Source organism: Penicilliopsis zonata, assembly GCF_001890105.1.
Source record: "Penicilliopsis zonata CBS 506.65 unplaced genomic scaffold ASPZOscaffold_2, whole genome shotgun sequence".
In the NCBI taxonomy this organism is placed as follows: Eukaryota; Fungi; Ascomycota; class Eurotiomycetes; order Eurotiales; family Aspergillaceae; genus Penicilliopsis; species Penicilliopsis zonata.
In genome coordinates, this window is record NW_019208912.1 from 2,053,226 (window position 1) to 2,071,666 (window position 18,441).

At 51.4% G+C, this 18,441-nt stretch overlaps 1 protein-coding gene across 1 annotated transcript; it reads left to right on the forward strand.

Moving 5' to 3' along the window:
* Positions 1 to 1,145: 1,145 nt before the first annotated feature.
* Positions 1,146 to 17,794, forward strand: ASPZODRAFT_13447 (hypothetical protein; the record flags this gene model as incomplete). The annotated part of the gene is made up of 7 exons (XM_022723538.1): positions 1,146 to 1,568; positions 1,624 to 2,040; positions 2,102 to 2,398; positions 2,453 to 12,308; positions 12,372 to 12,751; positions 12,822 to 13,473; positions 13,539 to 17,794. 7 exons carry the CDS (start codon positions 1,146 to 1,148, stop codon positions 17,792 to 17,794), a joined length of 16,281 nt encoding a protein of 5,426 aa, XP_022584873.1.
* Between the last annotated feature and the right edge of the window lie 647 nt (positions 17,795 to 18,441).

Sequence of the window (18,441 nt, forward strand, 5' to 3'; positions counted from 1 at the left end):
TCCTTGAGAACGAAGTAAGCGAGTACAATACATAACTGATGATAGATTGGTTGCGCTGGAATCCATCCCCTTTCTTGCTTCAACTCAACGCACAGATCCAACTTACTACTAGTGGACACTGTGTAGTGCACACTGACCCTTCCGTGCCCTCCCCGAACAGGTACCAGATGAGCATCGGCGCCATGGTGACTAGCCCATGACGCTTTCGGTGGGGAAAGATCGGCAAGATCGCAATGCTAGGGCATCTTGGCTCCATCCCCCGGCGGCGATCCCTCTTACGTATCACGTTGGAGGTTTTCTTTTTCCCTCACTGACTCGGCATGAGACGGCGCAAACGGCTGCTTGTCGCGACTCGTAGGAAGTATCGGGTCCTTATCAAGAGATCAGCACCAAGCATGACGACAAAGAAACCAATACTATCAAATGGAGGACAGGATGAAACCGATCACTGATATTCTCACACCGGCGCTTCTTCGGTAGTTCTGGACCGTAGTAGTTCCTTGTCGTGCGGAACGCATGAGGACCTGACCAACTGACAAATAATGATAGACCCTAAGCGGTTGGCTAGAGGCCTGGAGCTTCCGAGTGAAGCCATGGGGAGCCAGCTCAAGCCAGAAAGCTAGAAGCATTCTAGCACGGTGAAGCTTTCTCGAACCAAATGTGGAGTAGGTAGACTCAGGCCCAAACAGCTAGCTCCTCAGATCTTGTTGGGACCCTAGCACTTTCCAAGTAAGGATATCGGGTAAATACAAAACATCTGGGTCATAAAATTTCAGGTCCACTTGGTGTTCAGCTTGTCTCCAGGGCAAACCAAGGCCATGGAAACAAAGCCAGGGGATGTGTTAGGAGCTACAGACAGACTGGAACAGCCAGGGACAGTGGGGAACAAGCGCAAGCCGTACCCCGTACGGAGTAAACATTGCAGAACAAGCTGAACATTGTATATGTCATCCAGAATGGTAATAATGAAGCCCGAGTATGAAATTCTGTCTTCGAGTCTGCCCTGCGCTTGCCCCGAGTATCAACCTGCCGTTCTTGTTGTTGATATTGAAAATTACTTGCCTTTAATCTTTATAAATATAACCAATCTTATTATTGGCAGACCATTCGTTCAAGTCTGTACACCTATAATACCATTCTTCAGCATGTCTTGTTGTCTCCCACCATTCCCCAACCCGACAGATCACGCAAGGCTCCCGGAAGTCGTGTATCTGAACCTTCCACAGCCCCAGCAGGAGCAGCTGAACCGGGCTGCCGCGCCAGAGCTGTTACTACAGACTGCCTGGGCATTGCTTCTCCGCTGCTACACTGGCTCGGACGAAGTGTGTTTCGGTTGCTATCAGAGCAACTTGGAGGATCAGGGAGCATCTGCAAATATACAACCCGTCAGCTTCAGCATTGCAGAGAGTGATCTTCTCCAGGACCTTGTCCATCACCGACAGACCTTGGAGAACGCACAGGGCGATGAGGCAAACCGGCTATTCAACACAATCATTTGCTTTGTGAAAGTCCAGACAGAAACCCCGTCGTCGATACCCCAGTCCGACAGGAACCCTTTGCCTGAGACTGTGCGTTAGCTCCTCCAGTTCTAGGCCATACTTACTGACTCCCATCATTCTATAGTGTCGTATTCAATTCCTTGCCGAACAACGCCCCGAAGAGACTCGCCTGGCCCTGGAATATTGGAGAGACGAGGTTTCGAGGGAGCACGTCACGTGTATGGGCAGCGCGTTGGGTCATGTGCTGCGCTTGCTTCTTTCGGAAGGAACCTGCGCAGTCCGCAACGTCGACCTCTTCACCGACGAGGATTTGCAGCGGCTGGCTCGATGGAACACAGCTCTGCCACGGACACAAGAAATTTGCGTTCATGAAGTGATTGGGGGGCAGTGTCGGTTGCAGCCGGCGAAGGACGCCATCAGCGCCTGGGATGGACGGCTGACGTACAGCGAGTTGGACGCGCAGACGTCGCGTCTGGCGCACTACCTGCAGTCCCGGGGGGTTGGATTGGAAGACAGGGTTCCTCTGTGCTTCGAGAAATCAGTATGTGGTCTTGTGGTTGATATTTATTTTCATATGTGAGACAGTGGGCTAATGTTGATAGAAATGGTACACTGTGGCGATGATTGCGGTGCTGAAGACAGGGGCTGCTTTTGTACCCCTGGATCCCTCTCATCCAAAGCAGAGGTTGCAGTCCCTCACTCAGGCTGTCGGGGCATCGATTGTGCTTTGCTCAACCAGATACACGGTCACGTTGCAGAACAGCGCTGTGTCTGTACCGATCATCGCGGTGGATGATTCCCTTCTTGAGCAGTGCACAGAGATATCGGTTTCTTCCACCGTGAAACCTGGGAATGCTGCCTATGTGCTATTTACATCTGGGTCAACCGGTGAGCCGAAGGTATGTTGTATTTCCCCTGGTGATATTTGATGCATTGTTCACTGACTCTTTCAGGGCACATTGGTTGAACACCGGGCATTTTCGTCGAGTTCGCTCGCCCATAGCGGACCGCTGCGCATCAATTCGGACTGTAGAGTATTTCAATTTGCTGCACACACCTTCGATGCGAGCCTGTGTGAGATCTTGACCCCTCTGATGAACGGAGCGACTGTCTGTGTGCCGAGTGAGGAAGCTCGCGTAAACGATCTCGCGGGTGCCATAAATGGTTTCAACGCAAATCATCTTTGTCTTACTCCTTCTGTCATTGAGTTCTTGAGCCCTTCCATGGTGCCAGAAGTGACGACTCTCGTTCTGGCAGGCGAGGCAATGTCTGCCTCGCAGCGTGATATGTGGTGTCACAAGGTCAACCTCGTCAATGGCTTTGGTCCGACGGAGACGTCCATAACATCTGCAGTTAACTCCACCGTCACCGTGCAGACGGACTGCAGGGATATCGGGACCCCTGTCGGAGGCTTCTGTTGGATTGTAGATCCACAGGACCACAACCGACTGGTTCCAGTCGGGGCTCCAGGAGAGATGCTTGTTGAAGGGCCTTCGCTCGCGCGCTGTTATCTGAATAACCCGGAGAAAACCGCAGATGCATTCATCTTTGACCCGGCCTGGACTCAACAGTCAAAGGATAGAAATCAGCCACGGCGGCGATTTTACAAGACGGGCGATCTAGTGCGATATAACTCTGAGATGGGGACACTTTCATACGTCGGCAGGAAAGATACCCAGGTCAAGCTGCATGGCCAGAGAGTTGAACTAGGGGAGATTGAGAGCCGGCTCAGTGCGGATGGCGATGTTCACCATGCCCTTGTGCTCGTTCCCCGAGCCGGGTATGCAAAAGGTAAGCTGACAACTGTTGTCTGTCTGTCCGGCTCCTATGAGGTCAAACAGGAAGAGCTTGTCTTGGATGCATCGCCCGCCACACAGAGCCGTATCTCTGGATTGCGGCAACGTTTGAGCTCTCGCCTGCCTTCTTATATGATCCCGAATATCTGGCTAAACGTCTCGTCTCTTCCCTTGTTGCCATCTGGGAAGCTTGATCGCAAGATGGTGGCTCGATGGCTGGTTGAGATAGTGGACGATCCTCAATTCCAACCGGCCGAAGACGACACCCAACTGTGTCCAGAAAATGAGACCGAGAAGCAACTTGCGCTGATCTGGAGCCGTGTCCTGAATATCCCTTTGGCCCGAATAAGGTTGAATGATAGCTTTTTGAAACTGGGAGGCGACTCCCTGGCTGCTATGACCTGCGCCAGTCAATGTAAAAAGTCAGGGCTCGGTCTCAGTGTCCAAGATATCCTGCGTGCCCAATCAATCCGCGAGCTCGCTCGTCACACAACCAGCATCAAATCCGTTGCTACCTACCGGGAAACCATTGATGAGTGGTTTGATCTCTCCCCAATTCAGCATTTACATTCTCTTGTCAGAAAGGAAGACCAGGGATACTTCAACCAGAGTATTCTGACAAGAGTAAACGAGAGAGTCAATATCGCCAAACTCAGACAGGCTGTGGAGGCCCTGATTTCCCGGCATTCCATGCTGAGGGCTCGTTTCTCCCTCAGTGGACCCGAACAGAAGATGCGACAACGGATCACGCGAGAAGTATCATCTTCATATCGCCTGGCTGGGCATACGGTTGCCGGTAAGCAAGAAGTTGACGCCATCATTGGGGATAGCCAGCAGAGGATCGACTGCGTTGCGGGCCCCGTCATGGCTGTGGATCTCATAGACGTCGCAGGCCAGGGCCAGTTACTGTCTCTTGTCGGTCACCATTTAGTCGTGGATATTGTATCCTGGCGACTGATTATAGAGGAGTTGGAGGAGCTGATTTTGGACGAGGGCAAGGCTGCTATGACAAGCTCATCGATGCCATTCCAGACGTGGTGTGTTCAGCAGGCCGAGCATTGTGGAAACTTTGGCAATGAGCTTAATGACATTCCGTTATACGACGACCATCGCCGCCTTTTATCATTTTGGGGCGTGGATGAGTCCTTCAACACCACTTACGGCGATGTACAGTGTGCTTCGTTTCAAGTAGATCTTCAGACCACATCCTTGATCCTCACCGGATGCCACGAAAGTTTGAAGACGGAGCCAGTTGATGTGCTTCTAGCATGCCTTCTCAAGTCCTTTTCCCTTGCATTTCCAGACGGTCCGGCCCCAGTCATTCATAATGAGGGCCACGGCAGAGAGCCATGGGACGCCTCGATCGACATTTCGCGCACTGTGGGGTGGTTCACCACCTTGTATCCGATCTGGTCACGGCAAATCAGTGAACAGGACCTGGTTCAGACGGTAATTAATGTCAAGGATAATCGTCGTCGGGCTGTGGACAATGGCCGAGCGTTCTTTGCATATCGCACCCTGACGGAAGCGGGCCACGAGAAATACCCGCATCCGACGCCGATGGGAATTAGCTTCAACTACCTCGGCCAGAACCGCGACTTGCAGAGACGAACAGGCCTTTTCAATCTGGCTGACCAGATGGTCGGAGAGACGCGAGAAGGTGGCGGTGCTGCTGACTTCGGCCGTGACACGCCTCGCTTCGCCCTGTTTGAGATTTCAGCGGCAGTCATTGCTGGACAGCTGCGCTTCACATTTTCATTCAACAAGTCAATCCGCCATCTGGATCGGGTAGCGGACTGGCTGTCTTACTGCAAGAGCATACTCAATGACTTGTCTCGCCAGCTGCACGCTTTGCCTGCAACGCGGACACCTGGAGATTTCCCTTTGCTCCCGGTGACATATAACGAGCTCCAGAAAGTCTGCACCGAGACTCTGCCGCAGCATGGCATCGCATCTCTGGACCAAGTGGAGGATATGTACCCGTGCACACGAATGCAGCAAGGAACCCTTCTTAGTCGTTATCGCAACCCAGCCTTGTACGCTGTGCACATCACTTTTGAAGTCAAATTCCCTGGCCAGCAGCAGCCCAATACAGACCATTTGGTCGAGGCCTGGAATAGACTGGTGTCATACCATTCTATGCTGCGGACAGTCTTCGTTCCAAGGTTGACAGCCAATATTCCTTTTGCCCAGATCGTTCTGAAGGCCGCTACTACCCGGTCTACCCGACTGGAGCGTGATGATGAAGCCCAGGCCATCGCTGCCTTTGAGAGCCAGAACCCCGTTGAGTCTTATGCTACACACCGCTTTTCAGTCTGTCAGACCCGTTCTGGCCAGCTCTTCTGCCGATTGGAGATGAACCATGCAGCCATGGATGGTGGATCAATTTCGCTGTTGTTGCGCGACCTCCGACGTGCACTTGGTGGGGGTGCAGTATCTTTTGATAACATCAAATCTAAGCCGGACTTCAAAGCATTTGTTCATTATCTACAGCGACAATCACCAGAGCTTGGTCTAGACTACTGGTGTTCTTATCTGAAGGATATTCAGCCGTGCCATTTTCCAGTAAATACCAGTGGTACACCTACAGGAAATCTTCGCACTCTCCGGGTCGAATATCCAGATCTGGAAAGACTTCACACTTTCTGCCAGACGACTGGAATCACGCATTCGACTGTTTTCAACGCAGCTTGGGGCTTGTTATTATCGTCACTCACTGGGTCGGATGATGTATGTTTTTCGTATACGACTTCCCTACGAGATGCCCCCGTCAACAAGATCGACGCAATCATTGGACCTATCATGAACCTGGCTGTTTGCCGGGTAAAGCCTACCACCGCTGCAACAATGCTGAGCGTGTTGCAACACATGCAGAGCGATTATATGGAATGCCTTCCTTACCGCTCGTGTTCCCTGATCGAAATCCAGCATCGCTTGAAGCTGGCCCAGAAGTCCTTGTTCAATAGCGGAGTGTCGTATAGAAAGCTCCCTGCGGAGCCAAGTAGCGACACTCCTTCTGTGGAATTTGTTCAAAAGGGTCTCATTCACGACCCAGCAGAGATGGCTGTCTATATCAACGTTGAGGCTGAGGACCGGCAGGCGCAGATTGAGTTGAACTACTGGACAGATTGTTTGTCCTCCGAACAGGCGCACACATCAGCGACTCTATTTTTGGCTCATGTTGATTCGATCATTGACTATGCTTCCAGAGGCTGGACAGAGCTGCTTGTGGCTAGTGATGAACAGAAAGCACAATTCCAAGCCCACTTTTCATCAAAGATCCCCCTCACTGAGATCGAGTCCTGCTACTTGCTCGAGTTGGGAGATGCGTCGGCCAAGCACGGATTACAATCGGAATACAGGACTCTCAAGCGAGCAACTAAATTATACACATTCTGCCAGGAAAATACTCTTTCTGCATCTGCAGTTTACGGCTTCGTTTGGGCTATCCTTTTGCGACTATACTCAGGGTCTCCAGAGGTTTGTTTCGGAACTGTGCAGGACCGGAAGTCTACCCACCCTCTGGGTATCTGTAGTTCTCTTGTTGAGGACGATGCTTTTGTTCTTGACGCCATTCGCCAACAGCATTCTATACCTTTGCCGGATGGTTTTGAGTCGTCTCAAGATAACCTATTTAACACTGTACTTTGCGTCAACCCCTCATCCGATGCAGACCTCACCGCTTCTGGTATTCTCAGTCATCTTGAAAGTGGGAAGTTTGCTGTTGCCATCTGTGCCTCGTTGACAAGCACGTCCGGCACCATCAGTGCCCACTATTCGCCGAAGAGTGTCTCAAAGGCTTACATCGACAGTCTGATGGCCTGCTTCGAGCACATCCTCAACCAGCTTCCTTCAGCTGGTCTCAAGAAGCGCATCGGGGATTTGAATCTTGTTGATGATGAGACATGTGCGCAGCTGCAGGTTTGGAACCGCTCGCTGCCCGTACAGTCTAACAAATGTGCCCATGACATGATTGCAGAGCGAGCACAGCACCAAAATCCATCTGCTCCAGCAATTTGCTCCTGGGACGGCAGTATGACGTACTTTGAGCTTTGGGCTTCATCAATGCGACTGTCGCAGCATCTGAGGCGGTTGGGTGTGAGACCAGAGACCTTCGTTGCTCTACTCTTTGAAAAATCCTCCTGGGCTATCGTGGCCCAGTTGGCGGTTCTTCAAGCCGGCGGAGCGTTTGTCTCGCTTGATCCTTTACACGCCGAAGGCCGTCTAGAAACATTGGTCTCTCAACTGGGCGCTCCCATCATGCTGTGCTCGCCCGAACATTATGAATTATCTTCCCGGATCTGTAATGTGGCCTTCGCTGTTGATGAGTCTGTTATTGACGAATTGCCTGAATCTCCACCGTCAGCGAGAGGAAAACAGGCCTCACTATCCAATGCTGCATACGCCATCTTTACCTCCGGTACGACAGGCACACCCAAAGCCACCGTGGTGCAGCATTCCGCGCTCACTACCTCAGCTCAGCAATGGGCGACTGTGCTGCGCTTCAACACCAAGACGCGGACTTTCCAATTCTCTAGCTTTACATTTGATGTCAGTGTGATGGACGTCTTCTTTACGCTCATAAACGGCGGTTGTGTTTGTATTCCCAGCGAGACGGAGCGCATGAACGACCTGGCTGGTGCTATCAGACGCACCAGCGCAACGCTCCTCTCTGGCATCCCTAGCTTGGTCAACACACTTGATCCAAAGAGTGTACCCACTCTCAAGACGCTCGTCATGGGTGGGGAGAAGATGCCGACATCTTTTATCAGCCGCTGGTCTGATCGGCGCATCATCAACGCGTATGGCCCCTCCGAAGCGACAGTTGTCGCAACAGCCAGCGCCAAGACCGATGGTTCTGGAGCAGTGTTGAATACAGACTGTAGCGATATTGGCGTGGCCTTCTGTGGTCGCTCATGGGTCGTTGATTCGGCCAATTTCAACCGTTTGCTTCCGTTCGGTGCGGTAGGAGAACTGTTAATGGAGGGTGCCAATGTGGCGCGCGAATACCTACACAACAAGAAAAAGACTCAGCAGGTTTTCGTGAATGATCCACATTGGGTAACAGAACCTAGGATGAAGGAATCTTTTGGTCTTTCGGAGCGCATGTACCGCACTGGAGACCTGGTGCGGTATAAGCCGGATGGCACGTTGTCATTCATTGCTCGTGCAGACACCCAAGTCAAGCTCAAGGGGCAACGTGTCGAGCTGGGCGAGATTGAGCACCACTGCAAATCACTATTGCCATTCCAAAGTGAGGTGGTCGTGGATATCGTCGTGCCCCAGGAGGGGACGATGTCTCGCGGTCTTGCAGCTTTCTTCACCACCTCTCTTCAAAAAGAAGAAGAAGAAGAACTCGTTAACAGCGATTCAGATGGTATTCTTCTCTCAATGACCGCAGATCGGATTGCAGTCGTAAACGGTCTTCGCCAGCAATTGCCGCAGCGTCTGCCCCGGTATATGGTGCCCACGTTCTTCTTCCCTGTCCGCTACCAACCACGAACGACCTCGTCCAAGTTCGATCGCCGCAGGCTGAAGAGGAGTGTGGAATCACTGAAGAAGGAGGAATTGAAGCTTTACTCTCATTCAGTGTCAACACGGTCCCAGAAGACGGGGTCGAATGGTCTAGAGACTACCCTTCGTGGACTCTGGGAGGAAGTCATGAACCTGACTGTGGGCTCTGTTACCGATGAAGATAGCTTCTTCAGCCTGGGAGGCGATTCCTTTGCAGCCATGAACCTAGTTAGCGCCGCGCAGTCGGTCGGAATTACGCTTACGGTAGCCACAATTTTCAAGTATCCCACTCTTTCGGAGATGGCTGCGCACTGTGAGAGCGACAGCAGCAACGCTCAATTGCCGAAAACCGCCATTATTCCGTCTTTCAGTCTGCTTACATCTGCTGAGGATACCAAGGAAGTTTTGGATGAAGCTGCAGACTTTTGCCAAGTGAAAGCCTCATCGATCGTGGACGTGTATCCATGCAGCCCTGTACAAGAAGGTCTCATTACTTCATCTACGACTCAGCAGGGTGCGTACGTCGTTCGCTCGATCTACCAGCTTGCAGAATCTGTAGATCTGGACGTATTCAGATCTGCGTGGCAGAAGACCGTCGATGAAGTGGAAATCCTACGCACTCGGATTGTCCATACAGCGGCGGCAAACTTCTGCCAGGTCGTTCTGCAATCGACTCCTATCAAATGGACTTACCGGACAGACCTGCCGACCGCTTCCGAAGAGCTTCCTGCGCTCCCAGACCAACATGGAGGCTGCTTAACGCACTACGCTATTGCAACTTCTGAATCATCTAGGTATTTCCTCTGGTCGTTGCACCATGCAGTCTACGACGGTTGGAGTGTGCCTTTGATCCTCCGCAAGGCCCAAACCTATTACCTTCAGTTGACGAAGACACAGCCAGCAACTGTTACTCCGGTCATGCCGTACAATTTGTTTATCGACTATCTGGCCAAGGTTGATGTTGATGCATCTGACCGGTTCTGGAAAGCCTACCTCGCCGGCTATAATACACCTTCCTTCCCTCGGATCCAGGAGGTTAGCAAACCGAACGCTGGCCAGCGACAACTCATTTCAATAGACATCAAGAGGCCGTCTAATGCCACGTCCGTGACCGTGCCTGTGATGGTCCGCGCGGCATGGGCCCTTGTCATTGCCGAGCAGAGCGAATCGCAGGACGTCTGTTTTGGTGAAACCCTGATGGGCCGCAATATTGACCTGCCTGGAGTTACTGAGATGGGTGGCCCTGTGCTGACAACAGTTCCTACACGTATTCAGGTCGATAGACAGATGTCTGTCAAGGCTTATCTACAGCGGGTCCAGAAACAAATGTTGGAGATGATTCCTCACCAGCATGCAGGCCTTCAGCGTATTCGCAAGCTTGATCAAGGTGCTTCTGCGGCATGCGGATTTCAAAATCTTCTCGTGGTGCAACAAAATGACGAAGAATCTCTTGACGACACGGTCTGGTCTTTCAGTGAGATCCATGCCAGTCGCGAGTTTTTTACCTATCCGCTCGTGGTAGAGTGCAAGGTTGCGCCCAATCAAATTCATACGACAGCGCATCATGACGAGACGACGATCCTCGGATATGAAGTGGAGAGACTCATTAATCAATTCCACTTTGTGCTGAAGCAGATCCTCGACATATCTAGTGACAAGGAAGACGGAAGCTGGACTGTCGCGATGTTGGATCTGGTCACCCCGGCAGACAAAAGGCAGATCGCAGATTGGAATTCCAAGCGTCTCGCACCAGTCAAGAAGACTATCCATGACCTCATCTGGGACCAATGTGCACTGCAGCCGGAGAGCGAAGCTATCTGTGCCTGGGACGGAAGGTTGTCTTACCGTGAGATGTGCGAGTATGCCGCAGCTTTTGCCAAATATCTTGTATCACTTGGCGTTGGTCCGGAGATTTTCGTTCCCGTTTGCATGGACAAGTCAGTTTGGATGGTAGTTGCCATTCTGGGTGTCATGGCTGCCGGCGGTGCATATGTGCCTTTGGATCCTGCGCATCCCACATCGAGACACGAAGAGATTATCGCGGACGTTGATGCAAGTCTGCTGCTATGCTCGTCTGCATATCGGAAAAAGTATACAAAAACTGTCAAGACTGTTCTCCCAGTTGATCAGGAGGTCTTTCAGAGTCTCCCTATCGGGTCCCTATATCCACCCATGAATAGGGCTACCAGTTCAAACATGGCATATGCCTTGTTTACATCTGGCAGTACAGGTCGGCCCAAGGGCATTGTGACCGAGCATGCTTCCTTTGTGAGCAGTGTGATGGCTTTCGGACCGGTGGTGAACCTCCAGCGAGGTACAAGAGCCTTCCATTTCGCCTCCATGACTTTTGATGCTGCAGTTATGGAGGTCTGGGGGGCCCTGATTTTTGGTGGTTGTGTCTGCATCCCCAGCGAAGAGGAGCGCTTAAACCATGTTGCTGGTGCAATGCATCACATGAATATCTCCTGGACCTTCTGCACGCCATCGGTGGCGGCGATCATCGAGCCCTCGAGCGTTCCAGCCTTGAAGACGCTTGTCTGCGGTGGAGAAATGCTCTCGGCGGAGGTTATCAACAAATGGTCTCGACACGTCGAGTTGATAAATGGTTATGGCCCGACTGAGACTTCGGTATTTGCTACACTGAATACGGGAATCTCCCCATCCACCGAGCCGGCTTGCATCGGCCGCGGTATTCGCTCTACCTGTACATGGGTGGTTGACCCGGACAACCATGACAGACTCATGCCTGTTGGTGTTGTGGGTGAACTGTGCCTTTCCGGTCGTCCGCTGGCTCGCGAGTATCTCAAGCGACCGGAAAAGACTGCGACAGAGTTTATAGACAATCCTCGCTGGGCGAGAGACTTCCCCGGTAGCTCTGCGAGCCGCATCTACAAGACAGGTGATCTGGTGAGGTATTATCCCGATGGCTCTGTAGAATACCTCGGCCGAAAAGACCATCAGGTGAAGTTACATGGACAGCGCATGGAGTTAGGAGAGATCGAATCACGTCTCGGCGAGCATCAGAGCATTCGCCATGCGGTGGTGCTGTTGCCAAAGACTGGCCTGCTGAAGAAGCGTCTGATTGCTATCCTCTCTCTGAATGGCGTCTCTTCTAATCAGCAGAGTCTCATCATGTCTAATGCTCGTTGTCAGATGGTTGAAGACGGCATCTTGCAAAGCGCAGGATTGTCCTGCATCCAAAACTCTCTCCAAGAACAATTACCCATATACATGGTACCCCAGGCCTGGATCGTCATGCAGTCGCTACCCATGCTGGTATCCGGCAAGATCGATCGCAAGCAGATTACTGCTTGGGTTGAACAAGTCGATAAGGTAGCGTATGAACGTATCATGCAGGATTACGATACAATCAAACGCCGAAGGGACGTGGAGACAGTCCAGAAGACCTCTGCCACGGCGATGGATGTGCTTCGAGAAGTTTGTGCTCAAGTCCTGGATATTTCAAGCGTTGATGTCACTCGGTCTTTCATCAGTCTCGGTGGGAACTTCTCCCCTATTTTGGCCATTGCTATTACTGATACATCATTTAATACTTATACAGGCGGTGATAGCATCACTGGAATGGCCGTTGTTTCACGCGCTAGGAAGCAAGGCATGACGGTTCGACTCCAGGACATCCTGCAAACAACATCTCTTGAAGAGCTATCGAAACGTGCCAAATTCAGTGTTGTCCCCTCAAACACCGCGGAGGAGACGGACAAGCTCTTTGGGCTGTCTCCCATCCAAGAGCTCTATTTTAGGTCCGCGACAAGACACCGGGATACCGATCGATTCAACCAAAGTGTTATTGTGCGAATAACCCGCTGGATTGATTCCAACAAGCTCCAGAATGCTCTCCGCGCTATTGTTGGTCGCCACGGCATGTTGAGGGCCCGCTTTGTAAAGGTTAAAAATGGTGCCTGGCAGCAAAAGATCACCAAGGTGAGCCAAGGAGCAAGACTTATGTTGCCATTCTGAGAGAGCATGAATATCTGACATAATTTGATGACAGGATATCGAGGAATCGTACAAACTTTGCATGCACACGGCTGGCAATCCCGAAGATATGAATCCCATCATGGCGGCCAGCCAACGTGCTCTCGATATTGAACGTGGTCCTATCATGAGAGCTGATCTGATTGACGTTACCGGAACCGAACAGGTTCTGTTTCTTGTAGCCAATCATCTATGCATCGATATGGTCTCCTGGCGCGTTATACTCCAGGACCTCGAGGAATACCTGCTCACTGGAACCATTGCCTCTGAGCGCCCATTCTCCTTCCACACATGGTGTGCTATGCACCAAAATGGCAAGAGGACAGGGGGAATCCAGTCCGCGGAGAAGCCAGTAAATGCCAAATACTGGGGTCTTGAGAGTTCAACAAATACATACGGCCAAGTGAAAACCAAGACTTTTGTACTCGATGAAGAGACCACGACTTTTGCCCTTGGTCGCTTGCATGAGACAATACAGACTGAGCCGCTTGATTTACTGCTAGCAGTTGCTTTCCGCTCTTTTGCTCAAACATTCACCGACCGGGAATTGCCCACTATCTACAACGAGAGCCATGGCAGACAGTCTTCCACGGACTCGGCGATCGACGTCTCTGGAACTGTGGGGTGGTTTACTGCACTGAAGCCCCTTTGTGTCGCGTCCCTCCCCGGTATATATCCTCTATAAAAATTAAAAAACCCCTCTCCTTTTCAAACAGACAACTGACGAAGGCAGAGACACTTGTGGATACTATGCGCTTGATTAAGCAGAACAGACAGACACAGCAGAACCTTAGCGATCTCTCTGAATTTCCTCAGCCACTTGAAATCATGTTCAATTATCTAGGTCGCTTCCAGCAGTTGGAACGCCAGGATGCACTTTTTCAGCACTATCGTCAAGTCTTCGATGAGAGCGAGATGACAAGGTTTGGCGACATGGGCCCTAACACCTCTCGGTTTGCCTTGTTCGAACTCACCGCGATCGTCCTACAAGACCGACTCCAGATCTCGTTCACATTCAACCGGGATATGAAGCGCCAGGAACAGCTTGGACGATGGATGTCAGCATTCGAGAAAACCTTCAAGCAAGCCTGCCTTCATCTTGACACTGTTGCTGCAAACTCACTCCCGTCATTCCCCTTATTGCCAGCAACTCCAGGTGAGATGGAGCAGTTACTGGAGTCGGTGCTGCCACGCCTCGGCATTAAGGAAATTACTGAAATCGAGGACATTTACCCTGTCTCCCCAGTCCAGGAGGGGATCCTGCTCAGCCAGTTACGTGACCCTGCTTCATACATATTCCACACGGTTTTCGAGATCACAGATAACCGAACCGGAAGACCGATCAATGTCGATGCATTGGCGAGTGCCTGGCAGCAAGTGACCGATCGTCACGCTATCCTACGGACGGCTTTTGTGGAAAGCAACTACAAGAATGGCACCTTTGATCAAGTTATTCTGAAGCAATATGCGGCTACAGTGAATGTGATGGAATGTGATAGTTCCGAGGCCTTATCAAGACTAGATACCATCACGCTTGGGGAAGCGAAGAGGAAGACAGCTCATCTTCAGCACCAGATCACCATCTGTCGAGCCCCAACCAGGCCTGTCTTGTTGAAAATGGAGATCAACCATGCTCTCATTGATGGGGGCTCTATCTCGATCATCTTGAGAGACTTCTCGGCTGCATACAGCAAGCAACTGGCGAAAGGCCCTGGACCACAGTATTCTAAGTACATTCAGTATCTGCAAAGTATCGAAGACACGGGCGGAATCGCGTACTGGACCGAATATCTTCGAGGCGTCACGCCATGCAGCCTGCCTGTGTCTAGCAACAAGGTGGCCAAACGCCGCCTGAGCTCCATCAAGATTGGGTTTGATCGCTTCGATGCCCTACAGGCCCTTTGCCGCCAGAACTCTATTACGTTCGCTAACTTGGCGCTCGCTACTTGGGCACTGGTTTTGCGTGCCTTGACTGGCCAGGACGATGTGTGCTTTGGCTACCTCTCAGCTGGTCGGGATGCCCCGGTCCCAGATATCCAGGACGCAGCAGGCGTCTTCATCAACATGTTATGTTGTCGCGTGCAATTCTCCGATCAGCAGAGCTTTGTTGGTGTATTCAAGCAGATGCAGAGTGACTATCTTGCCGGACTCCCTCACCAGACATGTTCCCTGGCACACATCCAACACCAGCTGGGTATCTCTGGAGACAAGACTCTCTTCAATACGACTGTATCCATTCAGAATAGAATGCCTTCCGATGGCACTGACACCGACGCTCTCTCATTTGAGGCCCTTCAAGTGCATGACCCCACCGAGTTCCCTATGACGGTGAATGCTGTCACTGCCAGAGGCCATGAAGGCATCATGCTGCGATTCTGGTCTGATAGTGTCACCAACAGCCAAGCACAAGGAATTGCAACAGCCATTGTCCAGGTATTCGAAACGGCTCTTGCACGTCCATTTGATTCGATCTCCACGTTTTCTGGATTGCTCGATCTGGGAACCCAGACGCCAGATGTGCCGACACCTCCGTATGATATTACTAAATTGATTGACTCCAAGGCCCTCCATAAGCTTATTGACGAACGCGTCCGGGAGATCGTTGGACAGATTATTCGGAGGCCCAATCTACAGAGAGAATTGTTGACACCGTCGTCAACTCCGGCCAGGAGCCAAGAGAACCTGACAAACATCATCGCAGCCTCTTTGAACTTGTCACCCTCATCATCTTATTCCTCTGATGGAGACCCAGAGCCGAAAACTATCGGGCATAGCTTCGAGGCCTGTACTTTAGGGAAGGCCACACGGAAAGCCTCTCCAGAACTCCGCCGGAAGCTCCTGGGTCTCTGGAGTACTGCCTTGGAAACCCCAACATACCTTGTCAAGCCTCAGGATAGTTTCTTTCGTGTTGGCGGTGACAGTATCAAGGCGATGAAGATGGCAAGTGCGGGGCGCGAGGAGGGTCTTTCTCTGCGTGTCTCTGATATCTTCCAGTCGCCCGTATTCGAAGACTTGCTGGAGCTGATTGCTTCAAACACTGCTGTTGCTAGCAGCAATACGCCTGCCACCCCCGCTGCTATTCCCATCAAGGGCAAGACCAAATTGACTCCTTCTACTTCACCCTCTACTTCCCCTCCGGATACAAACGTCTACAACGCCGTGAGATTGGACTATCAATTTGTGCAGAGGAACATTTTCCCCAAGATCGGCTTTGTCAAAGGAGACGTTTCCGATATTCTGCCCGTGACCGACTTTCAAACACTATCCCTCACTGCACAGCAATTCGACTCTCGCTGGATGTTGAACTATTTCTACTTTGATGGCACGGGGCCTTTGGATATCCTGCGGCTACGAGAGAGCTGCTCGAGAGTCATTGAATCTTTTGATGTCCTTCGATCCGTCTTTGTGTGTTCGGGCCCCCGTTTTTATCAGGTTGTTCTCAAGAAGATTACCGTGGACCTGACGGTGTGTGAGACTGATCAGTCTCTCGACGACTTCACTGCGGGACTGCAGAAGTCTGATCGCGAACAACCGATCAAGCAGGGTGAACCGTTTGTCAAGTTTTTTGTGGGCAAGAGATTGAATAGCAACCATCACCGCATTTTGATTCGGCTATCTCATGCGCAGTATGATGGCGTTTGTCTGTCAAAGCTGCTGGGGGCCATCAAACAAGGTTACGAAGGCGGCACGCTGCCGTTGACCTCGTCCTTTGCCAGCCATATGCGGCTGCTGTCGAGTAGTGTGACTCCTGACCACTTCCAGCATTACAAGTCCCTGCTGCAAGGATCAAAGATGCCGCAGGTTATCCGACGCAATGGGCCCAACACATACCAATACGTCGGTGATTCAACAGCCGTGATGAGAACCGTCGACATCTCCATGGCTGCCAACGCAAACATCACCATTGCGACAGTGGTCCAGGCTGCCTGGGCGCTGACATTAGCCAAGATGTGTGCACAGTCGGACGTTGTTTTTGGCTTGACCATCAACGGACGCAATGCAGGCGTTCCCGGCATCGAAACTGCAGTGGGCCCTTGTGTCAATATAGTACCGGTGCGGGTGCGCTTTGGCGAGGGATGGAATGGCCTTGACCTGTTCCGCTACATCCAGGACCAGCAGGTGGCCAACATGCCCTACGAGAATCTGGGCTTCCGTGACATCATCCACAACTGCACTGACTGGCCGAAATGGTCGTACTTCACCACCACTGTTTTCCACCAAAGCGTTCAGTACGAAGGCCAGATCCAATTGGATGACAATACTTACCGCATCGGCGGTGCGGGCGTGATCGACGACCTCTCAGACCTGACTCTCCTATCTACTCCGATGGGCGAGAACAGATTCGGAATCGCCCTCCATTACTCCAAGAAGGGTCCGATCGAAGCGCCCTTTGCGTCTCGCATCCTTGACATGGCCTGCGATGTGATCGAGGGGCTGACAACCAGCCCAAGCTCGGTGCTTCCATCCCCGACCACTCTCCAATCGCTGCCGGTACACACGGTCGATGAACTCCCGCGACCGTCCGATGAGCAATTTCTCTCATCCCATCTGAAGAAACAAAAGATTGCAGATCTTCTCGTTTACTCGCCCCCTCTGACTCGGGCATGGCAGCAAGTTCTCACTCCGTACAAGGCAACCGAGTTCTATCTCGAGTCTTCCTTCTTTTCACTTGGCGGAGACCTGTTCAGCATGGCTCAGGTAGCTGCTCTTCTCCAGCAGGAAGGGCTTTCGGTGCGCCTGGAAGATCTGTTGGAACATCCGACTTTCCTTGGGCAGATGGCAGTGCTCGCGTTACGGAATGAGCCGAAGGAGGCGGAAAAGGCCATCGAGAGCGCGCCTGTAAAGGCATTCGAGATGACGGAGAAAGTTCTAGAGGATCCGGTCTCATCTCCATCAGTTCAAATGGCCTCAACAGAGAAGACAAAGTCCGAGGGCGGCCGTGGCTGGACCAAGGCGTTCACATTTACCCGGAAATTCCGAAGCAAATAGATATACCACACACACTCTCTTGACTAGATTTCATTTATATATTATATTACATATGCCATGGCTACAGGTGTACAGAGTATATAGTGGGGGGGTATGGCGTTCTGCAGAATTACCATCACCTTTTTTCACCTTGAGTATCCATATCCTAGTCTTTATTATAGTACTCGTTATCAAATAAGCGATCGGTTGCCTCAGGCACAAATTGGGGGGATATGGGGAGATGAATCTAATATACTGGATCAGGCTTAGTGTCATCTGGCAGCCTTTGGTTTCGACGTCCCAGAGTAACCAGTTATGTGGTAATGTGCAGGTAATAATGTAGCTAATTCCTTCAGCTCTTCTTCTCGTGATAATATAGACCATTCAACAGATTTCTAGCACTTGCTGCAATTCTAAAATTAAGGTACGGGTTCATATGTCGTTTACGACTGGCGCTTTCCAAAAGAACAACAACAAAACAGGAAAGAACAGGACTACCTCCAGGTAGTGTGTGTACCCGTCAAATCAAATCTTGTAAGTGTTTCATCCAAAAAGAATCTTCTATGACCGAGTCCCCGTTGTTGCAAGTGCTGACGAAATGACGACCAGATCGAAATATTCCAGCGCCTCTGGCGTCTTTTCAAAAGGAGTGAGGGACTAGATCAAGG